This window comes from Arvicanthis niloticus, chromosome 20 (genome assembly GCF_011762505.2).
Source record: "Arvicanthis niloticus isolate mArvNil1 chromosome 20, mArvNil1.pat.X, whole genome shotgun sequence".
Taxonomy (NCBI): Eukaryota; Metazoa; Chordata; class Mammalia; order Rodentia; family Muridae; genus Arvicanthis; species Arvicanthis niloticus.
This window is the reverse complement of record NC_047677.1, coordinates 7,789,309-7,808,239: the sequence shown is the minus strand read 5'-3', so window position 1 is coordinate 7,808,239 and position 18,931 is coordinate 7,789,309. Positions and strand designations below refer to the sequence as shown.

The following is an 18,931-nucleotide window of genomic DNA, read 5'->3' as shown; positions in this document are numbered from 1 at the left end:
CTGGCCACTGTCTGGGATGCTATCGCACGCATTCCTGGAGCCCGGGCGAGCCAGTCCCCAGGCAAGGCCGCAAGCTGTGCGCAGACTCCCGAGTCTAGGGAGCGCGAGTGTCACACGGCACGCGGAAGGCCTCGGGGTTTGGAGCGGCGGCGGCAGCGGGGCAGCGGCGACCCCGCGCCCGGGGCTCATTAGGAGCGGAGCTGCTAGGCTCACCGTAGGACCCGAGCCGCGAGCCCAGTCGCGTGGGGGGGAGGGAGGCACAGGGAAGCATTCGCGTCACTCAGCCCTATTGGCCAATGAGCGCCGAGCCTTGGGTGCCTCTGACCAATAGGAAGAGGGAAATTTATGAGTGGCATTTTGAGAAGGGCGGGAGAAAGGGAACCTGGGAGCTAAGTTGAAGCTAAACCCGGTAAGCTATAAAGAAGTTACAGTGGGGCGCTTTGGGCTCCCAATTAGAAACAGTACCGACTCCTAACCACTACGGAGGACTCGGACTCGAAAAATACCTCGCCTGTCCCCAACCTGTGTCCTCCTCCCGCTGCTACCTCTCCCTCCCCCACTCGTGTCCATGGGAAGGCGGCCAAGGCACACTGCGGGCTGCGGGTGACAGCCGGGAGGCTGCCGCGGTGGCTCGGCCAGAGCGCAGGCTTGAGAGCAGTTAGGGGGCGGGGAGTCTCAGCAGCCTCCGCGGCTCTCGAGGACGGAAGGTAGGTGAGGAGCCAAGAGCGCCAGGTGATGCCCACGAGGGGTTGTCGCGCGTGCCACCTGTTAACCCTGCGCTGCGGTGCCCTGTGTGCGACTGCGGGAGTCCCGGGGGGTTGGGGGGGGGGCGGTGAGGTGTTTGATGCGTAAGCCGCACTTCTCGAGGAACCCCTCAGACGTGAGCCCCGGGGGGGAAGAGACAGGGGAGTCCGGGGCAGTGGAGGAATTCTGCACGGCGGAATCTCGCTTCCACGGCCGGGACAGACAGGCTTGGAGCGCGCGGCCTCCGGAGCTCTCCGCAGGCGTGCGTTTGTTTAGCCGTCGGAAAAGCCCGGGCTGTCCTGGGGCCGACTTCTCCAAGTTTTAAATACCCCGGGTTGCGACGAGCAGAGTATGGGAGCAGAGACCCTTTGGGGCCGTTTTGCCGAATTGCAGCGGATTTGAGTCTAGCCCTAGATATCTTATTCCCTGGTGTTCTTGTCTTCTTAGTGATCTGAAAGAAGTTACCCACGACTCCTGAGTTCTACAAGCCGGCTCAAACCAGAGGGGTTGGAAAGCAAACGTCGGGTATTATTATGTCGATTTCCCAAGGACCGGGGTTCCCACTGCAGATCAGATGAAAAGGTTGGCTCCTCCAGAGTCCTTCCGGCATTTCATACTTAAAGTTCCAAAGGATTGCCCGGATTTGCCGTGAACCAGCTGCTTTCTTTTATACTTACACCTCACGTTTTCAAGAAAGTATTTTGTTTGCTGCGTTGTCCTGCTTCTAGCATCCCTCGGGTCTTTCCCGAGCAAACTTCAGCCTCCTCGTTTAAAGTTATGTTTCTGCCGAGTGTGATCTCTAACTGAAAGTTAACTTTTGGTTTTGGATGAGTCTGTGGAGTTTACGGTGTAAGAAGAAAGGGAGCCCTAGACACGATGAAAGAAAAGTCTAAAAATGCTGCCCGGACGAGGAGGGAGAAAGAAAACAGTGAATTTTATGAACTGGCTAAATTACTGCCTTTACCCTCAGCCATCACCTCGCAGCTGGACAAAGCATCCATCATCAGACTCACGACCAGCTATCTCAAAATGAGAGTGGTCTTTCCAGAAGGTAAGCGGCTGTGCCTAGGTTGAATTTCGAAGGAGTAAGCCTACCCCAGCAGCACAGAAATGTACTTGTGTTTGCCGTCGTGGGTTACGTTCTCTAAAAAGGGAAAATTAACCAAGCTATTTGAGCAGTCGGCGCCAAAGGGCTTTCTCTGCCTTTCCTAGTCTTTCTTTTCTTCTCTGTATTTTTCTCTCTCTGTTTCTCTCTCTGTTTGGTTGTGAAACAACTCAACAGTGCTTTTTACCAACATTCGGCTCAGTTGAAAGCAGTGTTAATCCAAACATGACTTTCCTTTTAATTCCTCTTGCCAGAGATGTATCCAATAGAAAGCAGAAAACTGCCTGATTACTTATTTTTGCTAGGTATAGATTAGACGTATAAACACGGTGCTAGGTAAAGCTGGATAATAATTTGTCAAAAGGGCCACAATTTCTCGAGAGCGGACATGTGTGCGAACAGTATGCCTTGACTCTACTAGTTTCTTGGCTGTTTATAATACATTGGTTCTCAGTTTTTAAAGATGTCAAGAGATTCCTAAACTGGAGCTCCGTGACTTGTATTTCTGGCCTTGGCGTTATCTGTAAGATCATAAACTTGTCTCAAAATAGTCAAGACTTGAGGAAAGTAGCGCAGACAGAAATGTCCTCAGGAATGGCTGACAAATCGAGGCAAACTCTCATAGGGCCTAGAAGTTAGAATAACAGCAGCAGATATGATTTTAAATTGGAATTTCAGTTACCAAGTCTACCACAGTTTCTCACTGTGAGAAGCAGAACGGCCTTCACAGAGCATGGTCTTGTGTGAAATCATTTCTACCTAGTGGAAAAAGTTAATACTCGCCAGGGAAGGCCCGCTTTGATCCTCCATTTGTTCACCCTTACTCACCCAAATAACAAACAGAATAGAAAAAATATTTTGTTAGGGGAGGAAGTTTTAAGAATGTAAAAGAATGATTACTAGACAAACAAAACTTCTAGAGAAAGAAGTTTGTTTATTTTCAAATGAGACAAATGAGAACTCCTTTTTGACCTGTTGTTGGTTTTAGGTGTTTGAGGGGTGTTATTTTTGATGAGGGGGCTAGTTATTGCTGGAAATAAAGTTTCTCTTCACTTGGTGTTTGTTTAAAACTTGCAAAAGAGCTGCAAACTAGTCAGGACCACCACAAAAACCTTTTAAATAGTTTATCTCTATCCTCAAAGCCGTCAGTAGTATAATATAGTTCCCTGAACATCTCTTTTCACTCTGAAATCCATGGAGGAGAGAAATTATGGTTTAGAATAGCTTAAAGGGGTTTTTGTTTTGTTTTGTTTTACGAAGAAAGGAGAATCGGCTGTAAAAATCTAAAAATAACACTTTAGATCTAACCTGTACTAAGAATTGCTGATAGGAGAATCACCATTATACCACACTGCCTTCTGCTTAAAAAAGAGATCTCCCTGTCTTTTATACTGTCAGCGCCTACTTTATAAAAAATAAAGCTATTTCGAACTCCGCTGTTGCGCTGTTCCTAACAGGATTATTAGCAGTGATTTGTCAGCTACTGCGGTCTCAGTAGGCTCCCTTTCTGCGTGATTTCTAGTGGGTCTCGTCAATTATTGGTGCCGATGTCGCTCGCTGTTTGATCAGAAGCAGCATATGGTGCTGCTAGTGGGGCAGCGAATAACCGCAGGAGAAGAATAGAGGGCTGGTTTCCCCAGCAGTCACTCAACAGAGCCGGGGAACCAACAGGCGAGAGGCCCTAGTCTACTCAGTGCAGACCCGGGGTAGTCTCTGAGAGGATCGGACTGGATATTTTTGTTTGTTTTACTTTTGTATTTTAAGATAAGAAGCTTTCCTCTGAAGGCGCTAACTCTTAAAAATTAAAAATTGTGTTATAAAGAAATAGAAGGGCTCAAAGTATATTCTCCTTTATGAAGTCCTCTTGATGGCTAGCTAAGCCATCCCCTTTGGCTACTTTAACAGACAACTGTGCTTTCTACAGTTCTTTCTCACCGAACTCTGGCCCCTCCCACCTCTCCTCTCTTCTACGGATGAGTGTGAGTTTATGAGGGGCGGGGATGGACGATGTGTGAACTCTGGGCACATCATTTATTTCGCCAAGCTTCTGTGGAGTTCATAACTCACCCGCAGCCTCCACTCGATGAGTTAGACAGGATCGTCAGAACAGCTGGCACCTAGGGATGAGGTTTTAATTTCGAGATTGTTTGAGCTTCAAAAACACTAAATCGAAGTACAGCCCTTTACTACATTAACGAAAACAGCAACGACGGCAAACAATTATAAAACTCAGCCCGTTTTCGAAGAAGCAAAACAGTGACAAGCCGCAAAACCAGGCACTACCTGCAGGTGGTGCCAAATTTGGATTTAGCCTTTACTTAGGGTTCAACCTAAGCATGGGGGTGAGCTGAACACTTACATCTCTGTAATCTTTTTGGTGATGCTAAATAGAACTTGAAGTTATGTTACCTGTCTTAAAGCGTTTCCCCCCACTTAACATCAATAAAGTTTTGTTTTAAGAATAAACATCGCTGTTTTATGATGGTAAGTATCCTATCACATTTGACACAGGTTTTATAAACTGTCTAATCCGATGGCATGGCTATAGGCATAGCAATGTTGTAAAACTTGTTTTTGTACATATCACACTTCATTTACACTACTGTGCAGTGCCCAATGACTATATGGTAAGTGAACAAAAAAATTCTTCCACACTCATCTGAAGGAGGTGGAGTGAGTATAAAAAATAGGTCATTCTCTGTATATTTCCCCCCTTAACATTGTAGTAGCTGTTGTCTGGGTCCATGTTTGAGCATTGGTGTGTTTATTCACAATAGGCAATACTGAACAGTTGAGTGAGAGATGAGGGCAGGAAGAAGAAAGAAAGGGACATGGAGATAACGATGCAGGTATTTGGAGTAACTAAGACTTTAATATAAAACTGGGTGTGGTGGTGCGCACCTGCAGTCCTTGCTCTTAGAGGTGGAGGCTCAAAGCAGAAGCAGATGTGGAGGCGCTGGTGGAGGAAGATGAGGAAGGGGAAGGAACAAGCTTTGGATCAGAATTATAGATTAAATTTTTAAAAAGAAAGATCAAAAAAGAGCACTGTGAGATCATTGAAAATGCATATCTTCTGTTTAATCACATTCAATCTAAAAATAGACTTGAAACAAAAAAACCCCACAGGATGTAAAAATGTACAAATCTTTGTCGTTATCAAAACTAGAGAGATGGTATTAAAGTATTTAAAAACGTAACTTTATTTATGTGCAAAACAGGACAAATTCAACTTTCAGAGAAGTTGAAATTGTGGCCCCTTTGACAAATGATTATGTAGCTCACCTAGCACGGTGTTTATATGTCTAATCTATACCTAGCAAAAATAAGCAATCAGGCAGTTTCCTGCTTTCTATTGGATACATCTCTGGCAAGAGGAATTAAAAGGAAAGTCATGGTTGGAACTTACATATATTTTTTTAATCCATTTCTACTGTAGTTTTGGCCAGGAGCATTTTGTAACACAGAGTAAGTGAAAGATCAGATATGGCTTCAGATCTTTAACTGTTTTTAATCTTGGTAGTATCATCATGCTTTACTGTCAATATGTCTATGGAAAATAAAAATAATCACAAGAGTTGAAATTAGTAAATATTTATAAACATAATACCCAAGACCTACAACATTCGTCTAAAACCTGAAATCCTAATCATTGTTTTTCTTTCTTCTGTTAACTCAAAAAAAAAAAAAACAAAAAAACAAACCCTAAAGAATAAAAAAAAGCCCACTTTCCCACGTGGATGTGTGATTTAAGGCTGTTTTTCTTGCTGCTCAGGGAAATGATTGAGCATTGGGTTTCCATGTTTATTTTCTAACACAAGTTTTTCTCATTTAAAGCCTCCATTTAAACACAGCTTATGCTCAAGTCTGGTTTGCTCTGCTCAATTCTAGTTTTGATGTTCGGTTTAAGTGGGTGCAGAATTAAACTGCGTGCCAAGCAGATTTATGACTAGAACGAGTAGATTCAATCAATGATTTATTTTTTTTTTTAAAAAGAAAACTGATGTATCACAAGTTAAAAAAAACAGCAACGGGAACATCATACGCCATGGTAGGATGCTTTCAAACGGGGGTGGGGGTGGGGGTGGGGAGGGCAATCATCCGTCTAAGACTAAAACTTAAACGTAAAAGATAGATCTTATTTTTAGGTGGGTTGTTTTATCATGGGGGCGGGGGAGGATCTTGGTATCTTTGAATTTTACAGTCAGATGCAAATTCCGAATGCAAACCCCTGGATTCTTGCACTATTCCCTTGTCGTCCAGGTATTTTTCACGACAAGGAGACGGACAATAACAATAGCGATTCTTTAGGTGGGTCACTTTACCAGTACCTTGGACCACCAGTTGTTTAGGATCAGCCCGGTTACTCCGAAGGTGTTAACGGAATAGGTAGAATGAGGTAAACTTTTTTTCACAGGTTTGACATGCTGGCAGGTTTGACACTCTGGTGGTTCTGTTCAGACTTTTTTATCTCCGACCTTACCATACCCTTTTCCACCGCGGAAAGCTCTTAGCTCAATGGGTACAAGCGATATGTCGGATCCTCTTTTTGTACCATCTATTCTTGAAGTCTGGGCACAGTTTCCAAACCAACGCGGTCTTAAGTTCTCAGAGAATTGGCGACATCTCAACCCCTACCTAAAGGTCAGGCCTTGCTAGGCACCGTAATGAGACTCGTCCTTTGTGCTGTACAAAGCACTACTATCCTCCCAGGGTAGTTAGTTATACGATTAAAGGAGATCGGGTCGGTCCCTCATTCCCGGGAGGGCGGGATCCATAGGTCTCCAGGTGAGGGGTTGCCTTGCTTCGGAGGCGACGGTCTTCTACGGAGGTGTCGTTACCAAGACCGGGAATTCCTGAAGACTAAACTCCATTGAGACGACACCTTCAGCCTCCATGCAGAAAACTTGTCCCCGGGTTTTAAGCTAAATCTGAGGAAACCCCAATTTTTTGTAGTGTTGGACAACGCTCAGTGGGTGCGGGCTGGGTTACAAAGCCAGGTTGGCACCTACTGTTCCCCAACCGGAAGCACGAACACCGGGTTGGGAGAAAGCCGGAGAAACTAGTGGCCTTCAGCTGCGAATAAAACTTAGAAGATTCCTGGCACAGCCATCGCTGCTCTGGCCCGGGAGAGGCGGGCAGGCAAGGAGGGCAGGGCACACGCTGTAGGTCCACGGAGCGGTACAGCGCAGGCCTTGCGGAGGTGGATCGCTGGAGCCTTAGAGCCCCGTCACATGCAGGGATCTGGGACAGTTGCTAGCGCTAGCGGAGACACTGCCGCGCCTCGTTGTTGGACAAAGTGCTCTGCCCTGGAACTGCACCAGGAATTGGTCCGACGCAGAGCACCCATTCCTTGTCCCTCTCTTTCCCCAGAGAGCTCCGCTGTTGACCCGCGACAAACCAGAACCCAGAGGCTGCTTGATGCTACAGCCCCAGGAATGCCAGGGCAGGACTTTCAGCCCTGGCGCACACTCGTGGTATTTGGGGTTTTGGGTTTTCTTCTTCACACACTCCGTCTAAGTAGCAACCACTAGCCTCTGGGGACCTGAAGTTAGAAGGATGTGGTGTGGAAGGGCTTGTATCACCCCAGTTCTCGGTTGTAGAAGGGTCACAGGAGACCTCCCTATGGCCTCAGAGACACACTAGCCGTTGTGGGAAGGACACATTTTTGTGGAGACGCCGTGCTAATAAGGGAGGAAAGAAAGTAGGGACAACAAACTCTTCTCTTTCCGGCCAGCAAAGGAGGCGGAGATGCCGGGCCTGTAATCTGTATTTTGTCAAGGGCATGAAATTCATTCGAAGAAAAAGCCCGATCAATTTATTTTTGCTTCCTGCAATAACACAGCTGGATGATGCTTTGAGCGCGCGCTAGGCTGGGACTCATCATTCATTCACCAAGAACGGGCCTAAATGGTGCCTGTGGGATTAGGTCAATTTTAGTGGATCTACTTCGCCTCATTTGGTTACTAATTGGTTTCTTGTTTTATAAATCGAAATCTCATTTTCAGGAAATTACAAAACCCGCGCAGTCAGTCCATTGAGGTAATCCTTGGGTCAGGGGGTATTTAAATGGAAATGGCTCAACCGTGCACCAAGGGTAAAGCAACAGTGAAACTTGCTTGGGTTTTCACATGAAATGTGAGCTAGCCCTTTAGATTCATAATAGATACACCCCTTCTAATACTACTTATGTAAATATGATAAACCAGATTTTAAGGAAAGTGAGGGGCCTGAGAGAAGCAAAATGTATCTGCTGAGGTTAATGTGGCATATCTTGGAAATCTTCCAAAATAGATTATGTTTTCCTTTGTCTTCAGCCACTTTAGCTGGGGAAAATCCCTTTGTCTGAAACCTGATTTAGTTATCGCCTCCCTCACAGAGAGCCTTTTCTCCTTTGCAAAACCCTGTTCCCTCTGCCTCACCGAGTTACAAGGGAATCTTTAGATCTTGTTCTCACTGTAATCCCGCCGCAAAAGGAGCTGGTTCCTCCTCATTTTAAACAGACAATCAAAGGATTTGCGAATTTTCTGCGGTAGGTCAAGTGCAGAAACGAAATCTCAGCTACCCCCTTGCCAACTGAAGCTGGGTGCTGGGGAACTTCACCGAAGGAAAGAGGTGAGATAGGGTCCTTGGCAACACTTTAAGACTTTGGAAAATGGGAACCTTAATCTGGTTTGGGGAGGTGTCCTCCACATTTTGGAGGGTGAGCTCCTTCCTTAGCAGAGAGCCACCGGTAGAGCCGGGCAGTCAGTTCCTCATAAAACATTAACCCAGACTCAACCGTGTGACAAGTTTCCTCTGCCTACAAAAGGGAACGCAGCCTCTGTGAAAACAAGTTTCCTCCCAGGTGTGAGGGGGGCGCAGAGCAGGGAGAGGGACTCCCCTGTCAGCTCGCACTGGCTCCCGCACTGCTCTGGCTGCTTATTAACCTGTGGGCAAGTCTTGTTTTCCCTTGTAGGCGCATGTTAATGAGGGCACAACTCGGCAAAGCAGAGCAGAGCAGGCGTCCTGAGTTCTTCGGTAGGATCGTTTTACACGCCCCCGCCAAACTCCAACCCTGCGACCCCACCCACTGATTTGGAGGCGGCTTCAGGCGACCCTCAAATTTTTCTACTAAAGACGTTTGTTTGCCTAAAAACGCAGGTTTCGGAAGCTTGAGGGGCTACTAGGACTAGTCCCAGACAACTGCAGCCTCAGGTCTCTAGGGGACCAGCGGGAATGTCCTGCCCTCTGATCCCAAGAAGCTTCTGGTTTTCTGGGCTCTGTGGGGGCCCAAGGCCGACACCAACCAAGACATCGGCACTCTCAGCAAGGTCCTTTCTCTTTTCCTTAGTGTGGCCAACTCCGGCTACTTCTAGATTGGAGATTCAGGAGGATGAGTTGGGAGGGGAGAAAGGGAGGCGGCAACACGAAGGGGTGCGTATAGATGGCTGAGACCCGACCCTTCAGTACTTACTGGCTCACCGGGATAACCCAGGCTAGAATCACAGAGTCACTCGGGGAGGGGAGCTGGGCGTGCTGGGGCATCGGGAAGGATCACGCGGAGCTATGGAGGGAGGGGCAGTCATAGGAGTGGAGCCGCTGTATTTGCAGAGCGGTGCGGAAATCGTTAGATTTATTTAGGTGTGCAAACACCCAGAAAGACCCCATTTGAGCCTAAGGGGCACTAACTGTTAGTCGTTGTCAGGGTTTTTTAATCGCTTGCTTAGGAACCAGGTCCTAGCTAACACCTACAAAAATCTAACCGAATGTTTTATTGTGAAAAACTCGTTCTTTTTCCCATATTACAAATCCAGCATGTTTGTCATGATGTATGTTTCAGACTATTTGTTCTTAACGAAATAGGTCACCTTTAAAACCAGCTACGTTGTGTTTTGTGATATAAAAACGAAAGATTTAGCTAGTGTAGTAATTTTATCAGCAACAGTTAAAAGATAACCATAAATAATTTAACTTGCCTTTGCACTTTTTGAGGTCATTTTTGCTTCTTTCTTGATACGGGTAATACACCATATTATATATAACTATATAAGGAATCTTACATAAATATTTCTTAAAGCATATTTAGATGCCCAAAGGCTTGAAAGGTTAACATGCCAAGACAAAGGGGAAAAAAGGCCTGGCTTTTTTGCTAGATGGTACTAGAGTAGAAAAAAAAAAAATCTGATTCTCTGGGTCCAGAATAGAGCAAACATAGCCAGAAAAGTCCTTGGAGTTCTTTTGGGAGGGAGATATGGATATGGGACAAGGCCTGGGTTCCTACGGAAAAGTAAAAGACGGGATTACCTAGGGATTGAGCAGGAAGTTAACCACAAACAAGTTTCTCCAAAAATATTCAGGTCAGGCTGGGGGATGGGGGGACCGATGTCTAGAAAGGCCTGCAGCCAATCAGAAAGGCTGTCAGGGACTGAACCTATGCGGCCGGTGGCCTCTGGTTTTTTTTTTTTTTTTTTTGGGGGGGGGGGAGGCGGTGTCAGTTGCGTTGACAAAGTTTGAGGAATCTCTTGGTCTGCTTAAAAGGACGACTTTTAAGGACTTAAAATGAAAACTTGGGATGAGAAATAACCCCCACCTGAGCTAATCAGAACAGAATAGGAACCCATTCAAAGATAGCGCTGGGATTGTCACTAGAACTTTTAGGCAAGAGCTGACCCAGTCCCTCATCCCGGTAGATCAGTTCTAGAAAGGGGCCACGCCACTCCGGCTCTCCAGCCCCCGACTGCCTACAGGGGCCGGGTTCTCTCGCTAAAGTTTGTGTGTCTCCACAGGGCTTGGCGAGGCGTGGGGCCACACCAGTCGTACCAGCCCGTTAGACAACGTTGGTCGGGAACTCGGCTCTCATCTACTCCAGGTACAGACACAAGACTCTTGGCCGCCCGGGCACTATCCGGGCTTTTGGCTTTTCAGGGGGAAAGAAAAAACAGCTGAGGGGGCATCCCAATAGCTCTCTTTAAATCTGAGCTCTTAATCTAGCTGGATGAGCCAGTGGTGCCTGCTTCTCGAGGCTGAAAGCGAGGCAATGTGACAACTAAGACTTTGAGTTTGCAAATCAGGCTGGTAAGGCCCCAGAGGGGCTCTGTCCAGAGGAGGGGGTTCCGTTTGTCGCTTTTCAGCTAAGAAAACCGAAATGCTCTGTGCCAGGTCTGGGAGGCAGGGCTCGGGAAGCATCTGAAATGAAGAATTTGCAAAGGAAATAACCAGAATCTGCAGTAAATGCCCTCAGTGCTTTAAGCCGGCGCATTCCAGATCCAGCTGCGTCTGCAACTCATTTCATCTTTTCCCAGTAGTTCCCAGGCGTCCTCCCTTTGCCAGCGCTCCTCACTTTAGGCTGGTCCAAGCTCTGTGCAAATCCAACACACACACACACACACACACACACACACACACACACACACACACACAGTTTAAACACTATGAGATGACCATTACTTGGTTATTTGTAGTACACAGGGGTTTTAACTGTTCATTGTCCGCTTAAGTCCCAGAACAAATATTTTAAATAATAACTCCCAGTGGCAGTTTTAGGTGTGACACTTGTCTTCCACCCCACATCTTCTATTATTATCAGGTCCACTGGGGTCTTCTAGAGTGGTAGCCTGGAACTATGAAGACACCAGGAAGCTTCTCATTGCTACTTTTCCTCTTTCTCCTAGACACCAAATAGATTTTAGCTTTACTGCACAAAGAGAGAGCTTCTGTGAATGTTTTCCCCACTAATTTAGCCTCCATTTTGAATTTATCTAGAAAAGCCCACGGCTCTCTTCACTGTAACATTTTACCTCAGAATAGCCTTGTTCCTGTTATGTTTTTCCTAGCAGTGTGAGCAGGGAAACAGCTTTTGACCTGCTTTCTTTGCTCCCTTCACTAAGCTTCTGGCAGTTCTTCCTTAAAGCTCTGAAGTTCAGGGGTTCTTCACTCCCCTCTCCATTGCCACCACTTCCCTACAGTCTGATTCTTCCATCACTGGGCTCCACACAGGCTCCACATATCAAGGCTTTACCTGAATTTGTTCAACCAACAGACACTGGAAGTCAATTGTGTGCCTCACAAAAAGCCCACCCTCCTGATAATTCCAGTCTTAGATGTGTCCATTTTTAGTGATGCTGTGACCATTACAGACATTACAGAGAAAAATAAGAGAAAAACAAGATAGGGAAAGAGGAGGCCTCCTTTCGATTAGAGAATGCTCAGCAGCAAACGTGTCTTTTGGGCAAAGACCAGAAGGAGGGAACACTGATGGCAACGCTCTACTTGGTCCTGTGTTTCTACAATAACGTAATTTCCTCAGTTTATCTTTTCTTCTTTCTTGTCTCTTAAAAAAAAAAAAAAAAACAACTTTACACTATTGACTGTTGTGTGTTTCTTCTCTCATAGCTCCAAAGCTTCTGGAAGGATCTACCTAGCACTTGTCACCTGGACAGTTTAGCCTCTCTGATCCCAGCTGGTCTCCAGTCTAGACTACCTCCTGGGCTCCTAACTTTTGTTTCCCATTGCCAACTAGACATATTTAAGACAAGAATGTATTACCTCCCTTTCCTGACTTGTATTTACACAACATCTGGATTTTCAATTGAAGAGATGACAGGGACTCACAACAAAATCTCAATTTCTCAAAGTTTTCAGCCTTGGTTAATGGCGCTGTCTTCTGCTTAATATCTTTACTGAAACCAGGAAATCAACTTCACTTTCTCTGTCTGCTACCAAATTATTCTAAAACTTGGATTCAGTATCATCATTAAATTAGACTCTCCCCTTTCTTTGTGCGACATGGGCTCCTCATCCTGGACTCCTTTAGGTCATTCTGCTAGAAAAAGGGAACATAAAAATATATTATTTTCTTGGTTAGAACATCTTTTGGAATCACTATGTCTGAAGGAACAATTGCAGGGTCTCATTGACATTCCAAACTCTAAAACTCCACTGAGTATGTACTTATGTGGCCCTATGGCAAAGCAGTTTCACCAGTTCTTAACACACCAAATCAACCCACCCCCTCAGTCCTTGATTTCATTGCATCATTTTTTCTGCTTGAGATGTCTGAAGACCCTCTTCAAGGGTCTGCTGAAGCTCCAAAGTGAGGCCTCTGTAGTGCTGAGTTTCTGGCTCTCTTGCCTGCTTAGCAGTATCTACTTAGTTGTGTGGTCAATGCATTCATTTATGTTCCCTGAGAGCAGTCTGAGTTATCCTAGGTCTCCATGGCCTTATTCACAAAGATGAAGGGGCAGGAACAGTCTAAGAAGTTTCTTTACAAAGAGCCTGCCAGCTAGGTGCATCTGTGTAAACATATACAAACATACACACTGTAACGCTACTTTACAGACTGGCTGCTCAGAAAAGCCACTCATCTCCTAAATCCCCCCTCTTCTGACTTTTTCCAGAGTGTCTTCACCAGCTTGCTTCTGTCTATAACTTCAAATTGCCAGTTCTCTCATGTCAACCAGTGTCCGTTGCTCTGGATCCCCTCAGTGCTTGCTGATCACTGCCAATATGGAGCCCTTCAATACTGACACAGGTTCTTACAGAAACCACTGTCCTCAGGGCTGAACTTATTTTCTGTTGGAGGTTGAAATTCAACTCTCATACGCAGAGCTTTTGTGTGCATCTGCCACAGATTTCTTTTTCCATTTCAGGGCATTAGCCTTGTCCGTAGCCTCACTCTGAACTGTCAGTGTGCTGAATACTTACAGACCTGGGAGGTTCAAAGGAGGAGATGCTTGTGTTTGTTCTCTGCCCTGCTTCTGGACAGTCTGTCACAGTCTCATCTTTCTGAACTGACTGTTCCCCTTCCTTCATTTCTTCAGATCTCTCACTCTATTTCTGCCTCCCCAGACTCTGGATGGCTTCATCTTCGTGGTGGCCCCAGATGGCAAGATCATGTACATTTCAGAGACAGCTTCAGTTCACCTGGGCCTTTCTCAGGTAGGTGAGTGGTTCACCAGTCCAGCCTGCAATTCACAGCTGGAATTGTGGGGGAGGGCTTCCCCAATCATTTTATATGGGCATTTGGGCACTGAAAACATCTTAGGTGACAGACAGGATGACTCAATAGCTCCACTCCTGGACTGCCCTCAGCCTTTAGCATCTATTGCAGACTCAAACAATCACAACTTTTTGGAATTCTTACCAATAAGCCAGACATGGTGGGAGGAGTTTACCAGACCTTACAAGGGATGTGACTGTAATGATCATTGTTCTCATTGCTACTGATATTTATGATTATTTTTCAGGTAAGGAAGCTGAGAGACAGATAAGATACACCAGGCAGCAAGTAACTGAGCCTATTCCTTCTTTATGGTCCCACTGACCCCTTGATCCAAGTTTTTAGCTTCTTTCAGGGGCATTGTACCACTACAGAGATAGTGACACTCTCCTCTTTGCAGGTAGAGCTGACTGGGAACAGCATCTATGAATATATCCACCCGGCTGACCATGATGAGATGACAGCAGTGCTGACAGCCCATCAACCTTACCACTCTCACTTTGTACAGGGTAAGGCAGACAGGCCTTAAGCTTCTGCTCCTGCCTGTCAGCTTGGGGGGGTTTTCCCTGATTTAGCTTTCGCTGGGACTGTTGCTTGGGGGCTGCCCCTCTCTCCTCCTGAGCCTTCCTCTTCTTTCTCACAGAGTACGAGATCGAACGCTCCTTCTTTCTAAGGATGAAGTGTGTTTTGGCCAAGCGGAACGCTGGCCTCACCTGCGGTGGCTACAAGGTGTGTGGTACAGATTGGAGGTGCACTCCAAGGGTGGCCAGGCAGGACTAGGCTTCTGGGGCAGGAAAGGTTAGTTCCTGGCCCAAGGATCACAGTTGTGTGTCCAGGACTTTGTAATGAGGCCCTCAAAGCTTCACTATGGTCTTTAAAACTTTGTGGGAACCCGGAGGACACTTAAAAGACTAGGACTCTGCAAGGAAAGGAAACTAGGCTGCCTTAGAGAGGAGCTTTACAGTTCAAAAACTGTAAAGTTTTGGCCCCTCAGTCATTTGGCTCTCATGGAAGTTAAGAACCAAAGCCTTAGCTGGGTTTCTCTAGTTGAAAGCCAGCATCACTGGAGAGCGGGATCTTTACCCTGATTCACCTGTCTGGTTGGAACCACCCACTTGCATCTCTGTCTTTATTTTCTTTCTTTACAAGTTCCCACGTGATTCACCATGGCTGTGCGGTCACTTTTTTTTGGGGGGGGGGGGATGAAGAACCTAAGCTTTTGTGGCCAAGTGGAATCTTACCTGTTTCAACTCCTCTGCTTCAGTTAGGGAGCAGTTCCCAATCTCTTGCCCCTCCCCCTCCAACGCAGGTCATTCACTGTAGCGGCTACCTGAAGATCCGCCAGTACAGCCTGGATATGTCTCCCTTTGATGGCTGCTACCAAAATGTAGGCTTGGTGGCTGTGGGTCACTCCCTGCCTCCGAGCGCTGTTACAGAGATCAAACTACACAGCAACATGTTCATGTTCCGAGCCAGTCTGGACATGAAGCTTATTTTCCTGGACTCCAGGTGAGTAGGAAGCTGAGAAGGAGATCTGAACACTGGCAGCACTAAACAATCGCAGCATTTGGCGAGGGAGAGCTGTCCTTTGATCTTAGTAACCCATTTTACGGTGGGATAGCTAACCAGGTTTGGAGAAATGGGGGCAGGAACCCAGCCAGGTAAAGGGTGATGGAAAGTCCTGCATTCATCCCTAGGGTGTTTCCCCCCTTCCAGGGTGGCAGAGCTGACTGGGTATGAACCTCAGGACTTGATTGAGAAGACCCTGTACCATCATGTGCATGGCTGTGACACCTTCCACCTACGCTGTGCACACCATTTACGTAAGGTCCCACTCTACTCTCAACAGAGCGGCATGGTGGTGGTGGTCGGGAGTCCAAGCAGATTGCTTGATAGTTCTCCCTAGAGGGGTAGAGGGGGTAGCATTACAGAGACTCTGAAAAGGACTGCTGTGTCCGTCTGGTACTTCTGACTTAATGGAACTGCTAATACTAATGGAGACAGGGGCGATGGGGGTGTTCCCCTAGTGGGGTTTTATTCTTCACCTGCAAACATCACTAAAGACGAGAACTGTTTAAACAACCTAGGCTAAGTTTCTCATGCGCTTTAACTCACCTGGCTTTTATCTCCCAGGGGGAGGATTTGGGGCTGGGTTTCTGCAGTAGGGAAAGCCAGTCTGGGAAAACCCTTAACTTTCAGTGTTTTCCCCCTTGCTGGTGTGGAAGACTGGGGCAATAGGGAGAGACCATACCAACAATTGGCATATAATAGGTATCTGTTTGTGGGGCTCCGCACTCAGGCACTCAATCAATTGATTGGCAATTTGTCTGCAATCTCTCCCACCTGCATTGGCGCAGTTATTACAGCACAGAATGGGTTTGCACTCAAACGACCCAGCACTTGGGACATGTCTGGACAAGCAGTTCATCATCATCTGCCTCTGTCTTTCAGTGTTGGTGAAGGGACAAGTGACCACCAAGTACTACAGATTCTTGGCGAAGCACGGTGGCTGGGTCTGGGTGCAGAGTTACGCCACCATTGTACACAACAGCCGCTCCTCCAGGCCACACTGCATCGTCAGCGTCAACTACGTCCTCACGTGAGTGCCATAAGTGCCGGCCTGGGACTACCTTCTCTGACAGAGAGCCTGTGGTTTTTTTTGAGTGCATGTGCAGGCTCCGATTTGATGCTGGTTGTTCTGCACAGCCGCAGGTCAAAGACTTTGAAGTTTCCCCTTTCTAGGAAAAGATTTAGGAGCTCCCCCTCCCCCCCCCCCCCCCCCCCCCCGCCTCCAGTACTGTCCGTATTTGCTTTCTTTTTTTTCTCTTAACCTTTCCAAGCGAACCTCACATTAAACAAAATGTAATTCGACAGAAAGAAAAGAGAGGGAGAGAGGAAAGGATGCGACAGAAAGAAAATGGGGGGGGGGGGAGAGGAAAGGATCTGACGTACGGAGCCATTTACTGTTAACAAACTGGACATCTGTTTCACTTTTTCAGATCTGGGGTTTGAAGTTCTTAATTTTAAACAGAGTCTCCAATGAAAGTTAGAATTCCGAAAGAGTATTTTTTTCCTCTTGAACCACAAAGGGGGCCTGAGTGACCAAGAGAGTCTAACTTTAACTCCTAGAAAGTAAAGGTTAGGCTTTACTCTACAAGTATTTGTGAGTGCATCTTCACTGGATCTGCGGGGTGTGTGTAACAGACAGGGCAGCTGCTGCAGCTGCATTGAATCCTAGTTCTTTCCTGAACCATGCCTTGCAGCTGATCACGTGGTCTAGTATGTGCCTGTTGAAGAAAGCATATTCTGTACAGTGTTTGTGAAAGTCATGTTGCAGAGGGCTGAAATCTTTATAAAGAAATCTTTTGTGTGTACAGTTTATTTTTTTTTTAAAGGAGGTGAAAACTTGTGATTTTATGGACCTTCAGAAATTCTTTACTTTGGAAACATTAACAGACCAGACACTTAGCAGAAAATTTGACATTAGGAAGCTGGCTAAAGGATGCTCTTTGGAATGGAGTAGAGTTGACATGATGAGGCTTGGATTCATTCCATATTGCTTTAAATTGTCAAGTAAAAATATAGTTGCTGGAAATATACTTAGCAATAACACTCAGAGCTTTGTTTAAGAAGAAACTCTAATTCAGCACACTGAGAAAATGAATTTGGTTTAAGTAAGGACTGCTTATTTAAGAATAATAGATGAAAAAAGAATAATAGTTGGCTACCTAGCATATTTTAATTGTTCACTTTTTGGTAAACCATATTAAAAGCAATATTTGATGTTTGTAATAGCAAAAAGGTAATTTATGGTTTTTACAGAGTAAAAACATACCATTATTTTGGATATCATAAAACAAAGCCATCTATCTAGTGGCCACAGTTTTTCATAGTATTAAAATAAACAAGAGATTGGCAAGGCATAATTTATAAGATGACTTGTGAAACAGAAGTAGCAGAGGGTGAAATTGGCTTACCATGGAAAAGAAAAAAAACAGTTTAAAGAAAGTGCTTTGTATGTCTGAGACATCACAAGCATTGAATATAACTTCTGTTCTCTGGTGGTGCCTGTGGCTAGTACTTATTCTTTATCAAACAGCAGGGTATATAGTCACACATACCTGTATAAGAGATCCAAATGCAAGTTTTACCTCCTAATGGGTAAACCTAATTTTTTAGCAGCCATTTTGAAATGTTCTATTATGTTTCCAGTGGGTAAGTGTTCTTCTTTTTTTTTTTTTTTTCTGTTGTCTATGTCATTCTTTACGTACTTCTTTAGAGCTGTAGAATTAGACCCTCAACTTTACATCTGATTAAAAGGATGTAATAAGCATAAATACATGATTTATAGAAGGAAAACTAGTGTGGCACACATTTGCTGAACATTGTTTTTTTTTTTTTTTTTCACCTCAACTGAAAATAGAAGGGAACACACAGAAGTGTATATGCACAGGCACCCAAGATGGAAAGCTGAAGTCGGTTACCGTCTCCCCCCTTCTTAAATGAGTCTTAGCTCCAATTCCTTGTATAAAAATCCTCAGAACAATTTTTATTGCTGCAAATGGGGAAACTGCTTCAGATGAAATGCCATCAGTTGGCTCTCTGTGTGTTGACAGAATTTCCATAACGAACAGGTTGCTATTTGTTTGATGTGTATATCACACATCTGGCTGGAAGTTACTAAGTTAATGTTGTCTTAGCCGATTAAACAGATAGCTATTGGTTCTTTATGATAGTAGTGAATCATCTCATTTACTCTTAGGGCTACTTCTCCATGCAACCAGAGACTGGTAAAGTGAATCCTTTCCAAACACACTACCTCAAAGTGCCCTTAAACACTAAGTAAGCTCTGAGATAACTTGACACTCCAGATGTTTTCCAAATGTAAACATTTATATAGTGTACAGTTTGAAGTGATTTTTCATGACATGAAAGTAGAGGGAAATTTTAAGTAACTAATGATCAAATGAGAATGTGATATTTTAGTGAAAGCTATGTTCATGAGAAATTTCTTTTTCTAATTTCCTGATGGCAAATGTATTGTTAAAATATACTTAGGAAAATCAGTCATTATTATTGAATAAAATCACCAATGAACAGAAGTT

General features: G+C 45.3%; 1 protein-coding gene across 2 annotated transcripts in view; it reads left to right on the top strand.

The window, feature by feature from the left end:
• The first annotated feature begins 423 nt into the window (after window positions 1-423).
• Window positions 424-18,931, top strand: part of Sim1 (SIM bHLH transcription factor 1) — an 87,481-nt gene continuing 68,973 nt past the window's right edge. Inside the window, exons 1-9 of one of the 2 annotated variants that reach the window (XM_076916488.1) lie at window positions 424-707; window positions 1,192-1,795; window positions 10,615-10,697; window positions 13,676-13,769; window positions 14,231-14,335; window positions 14,470-14,555; window positions 15,136-15,335; window positions 15,543-15,649; window positions 16,278-16,425. In XM_076916488.1, the coding sequence (XP_076772603.1) occupies window positions 1,621-1,795; window positions 10,615-10,697; window positions 13,676-13,769; window positions 14,231-14,335; window positions 14,470-14,555; window positions 15,136-15,335; window positions 15,543-15,649; window positions 16,278-16,425 (998 nt within the window). In that variant the 5' untranslated portion in view covers window positions 424-707; window positions 1,192-1,620. Of the gene's footprint in view, window positions 708-1,191; window positions 1,796-8,354; window positions 9,160-10,614; window positions 10,698-13,675; window positions 13,770-14,230; window positions 14,336-14,469; window positions 14,556-15,135; window positions 15,336-15,542; window positions 15,650-16,277; window positions 16,426-18,931 lie in introns of those variants that run through there. The other variant, XM_076916489.1, reaches the window with a different exon arrangement.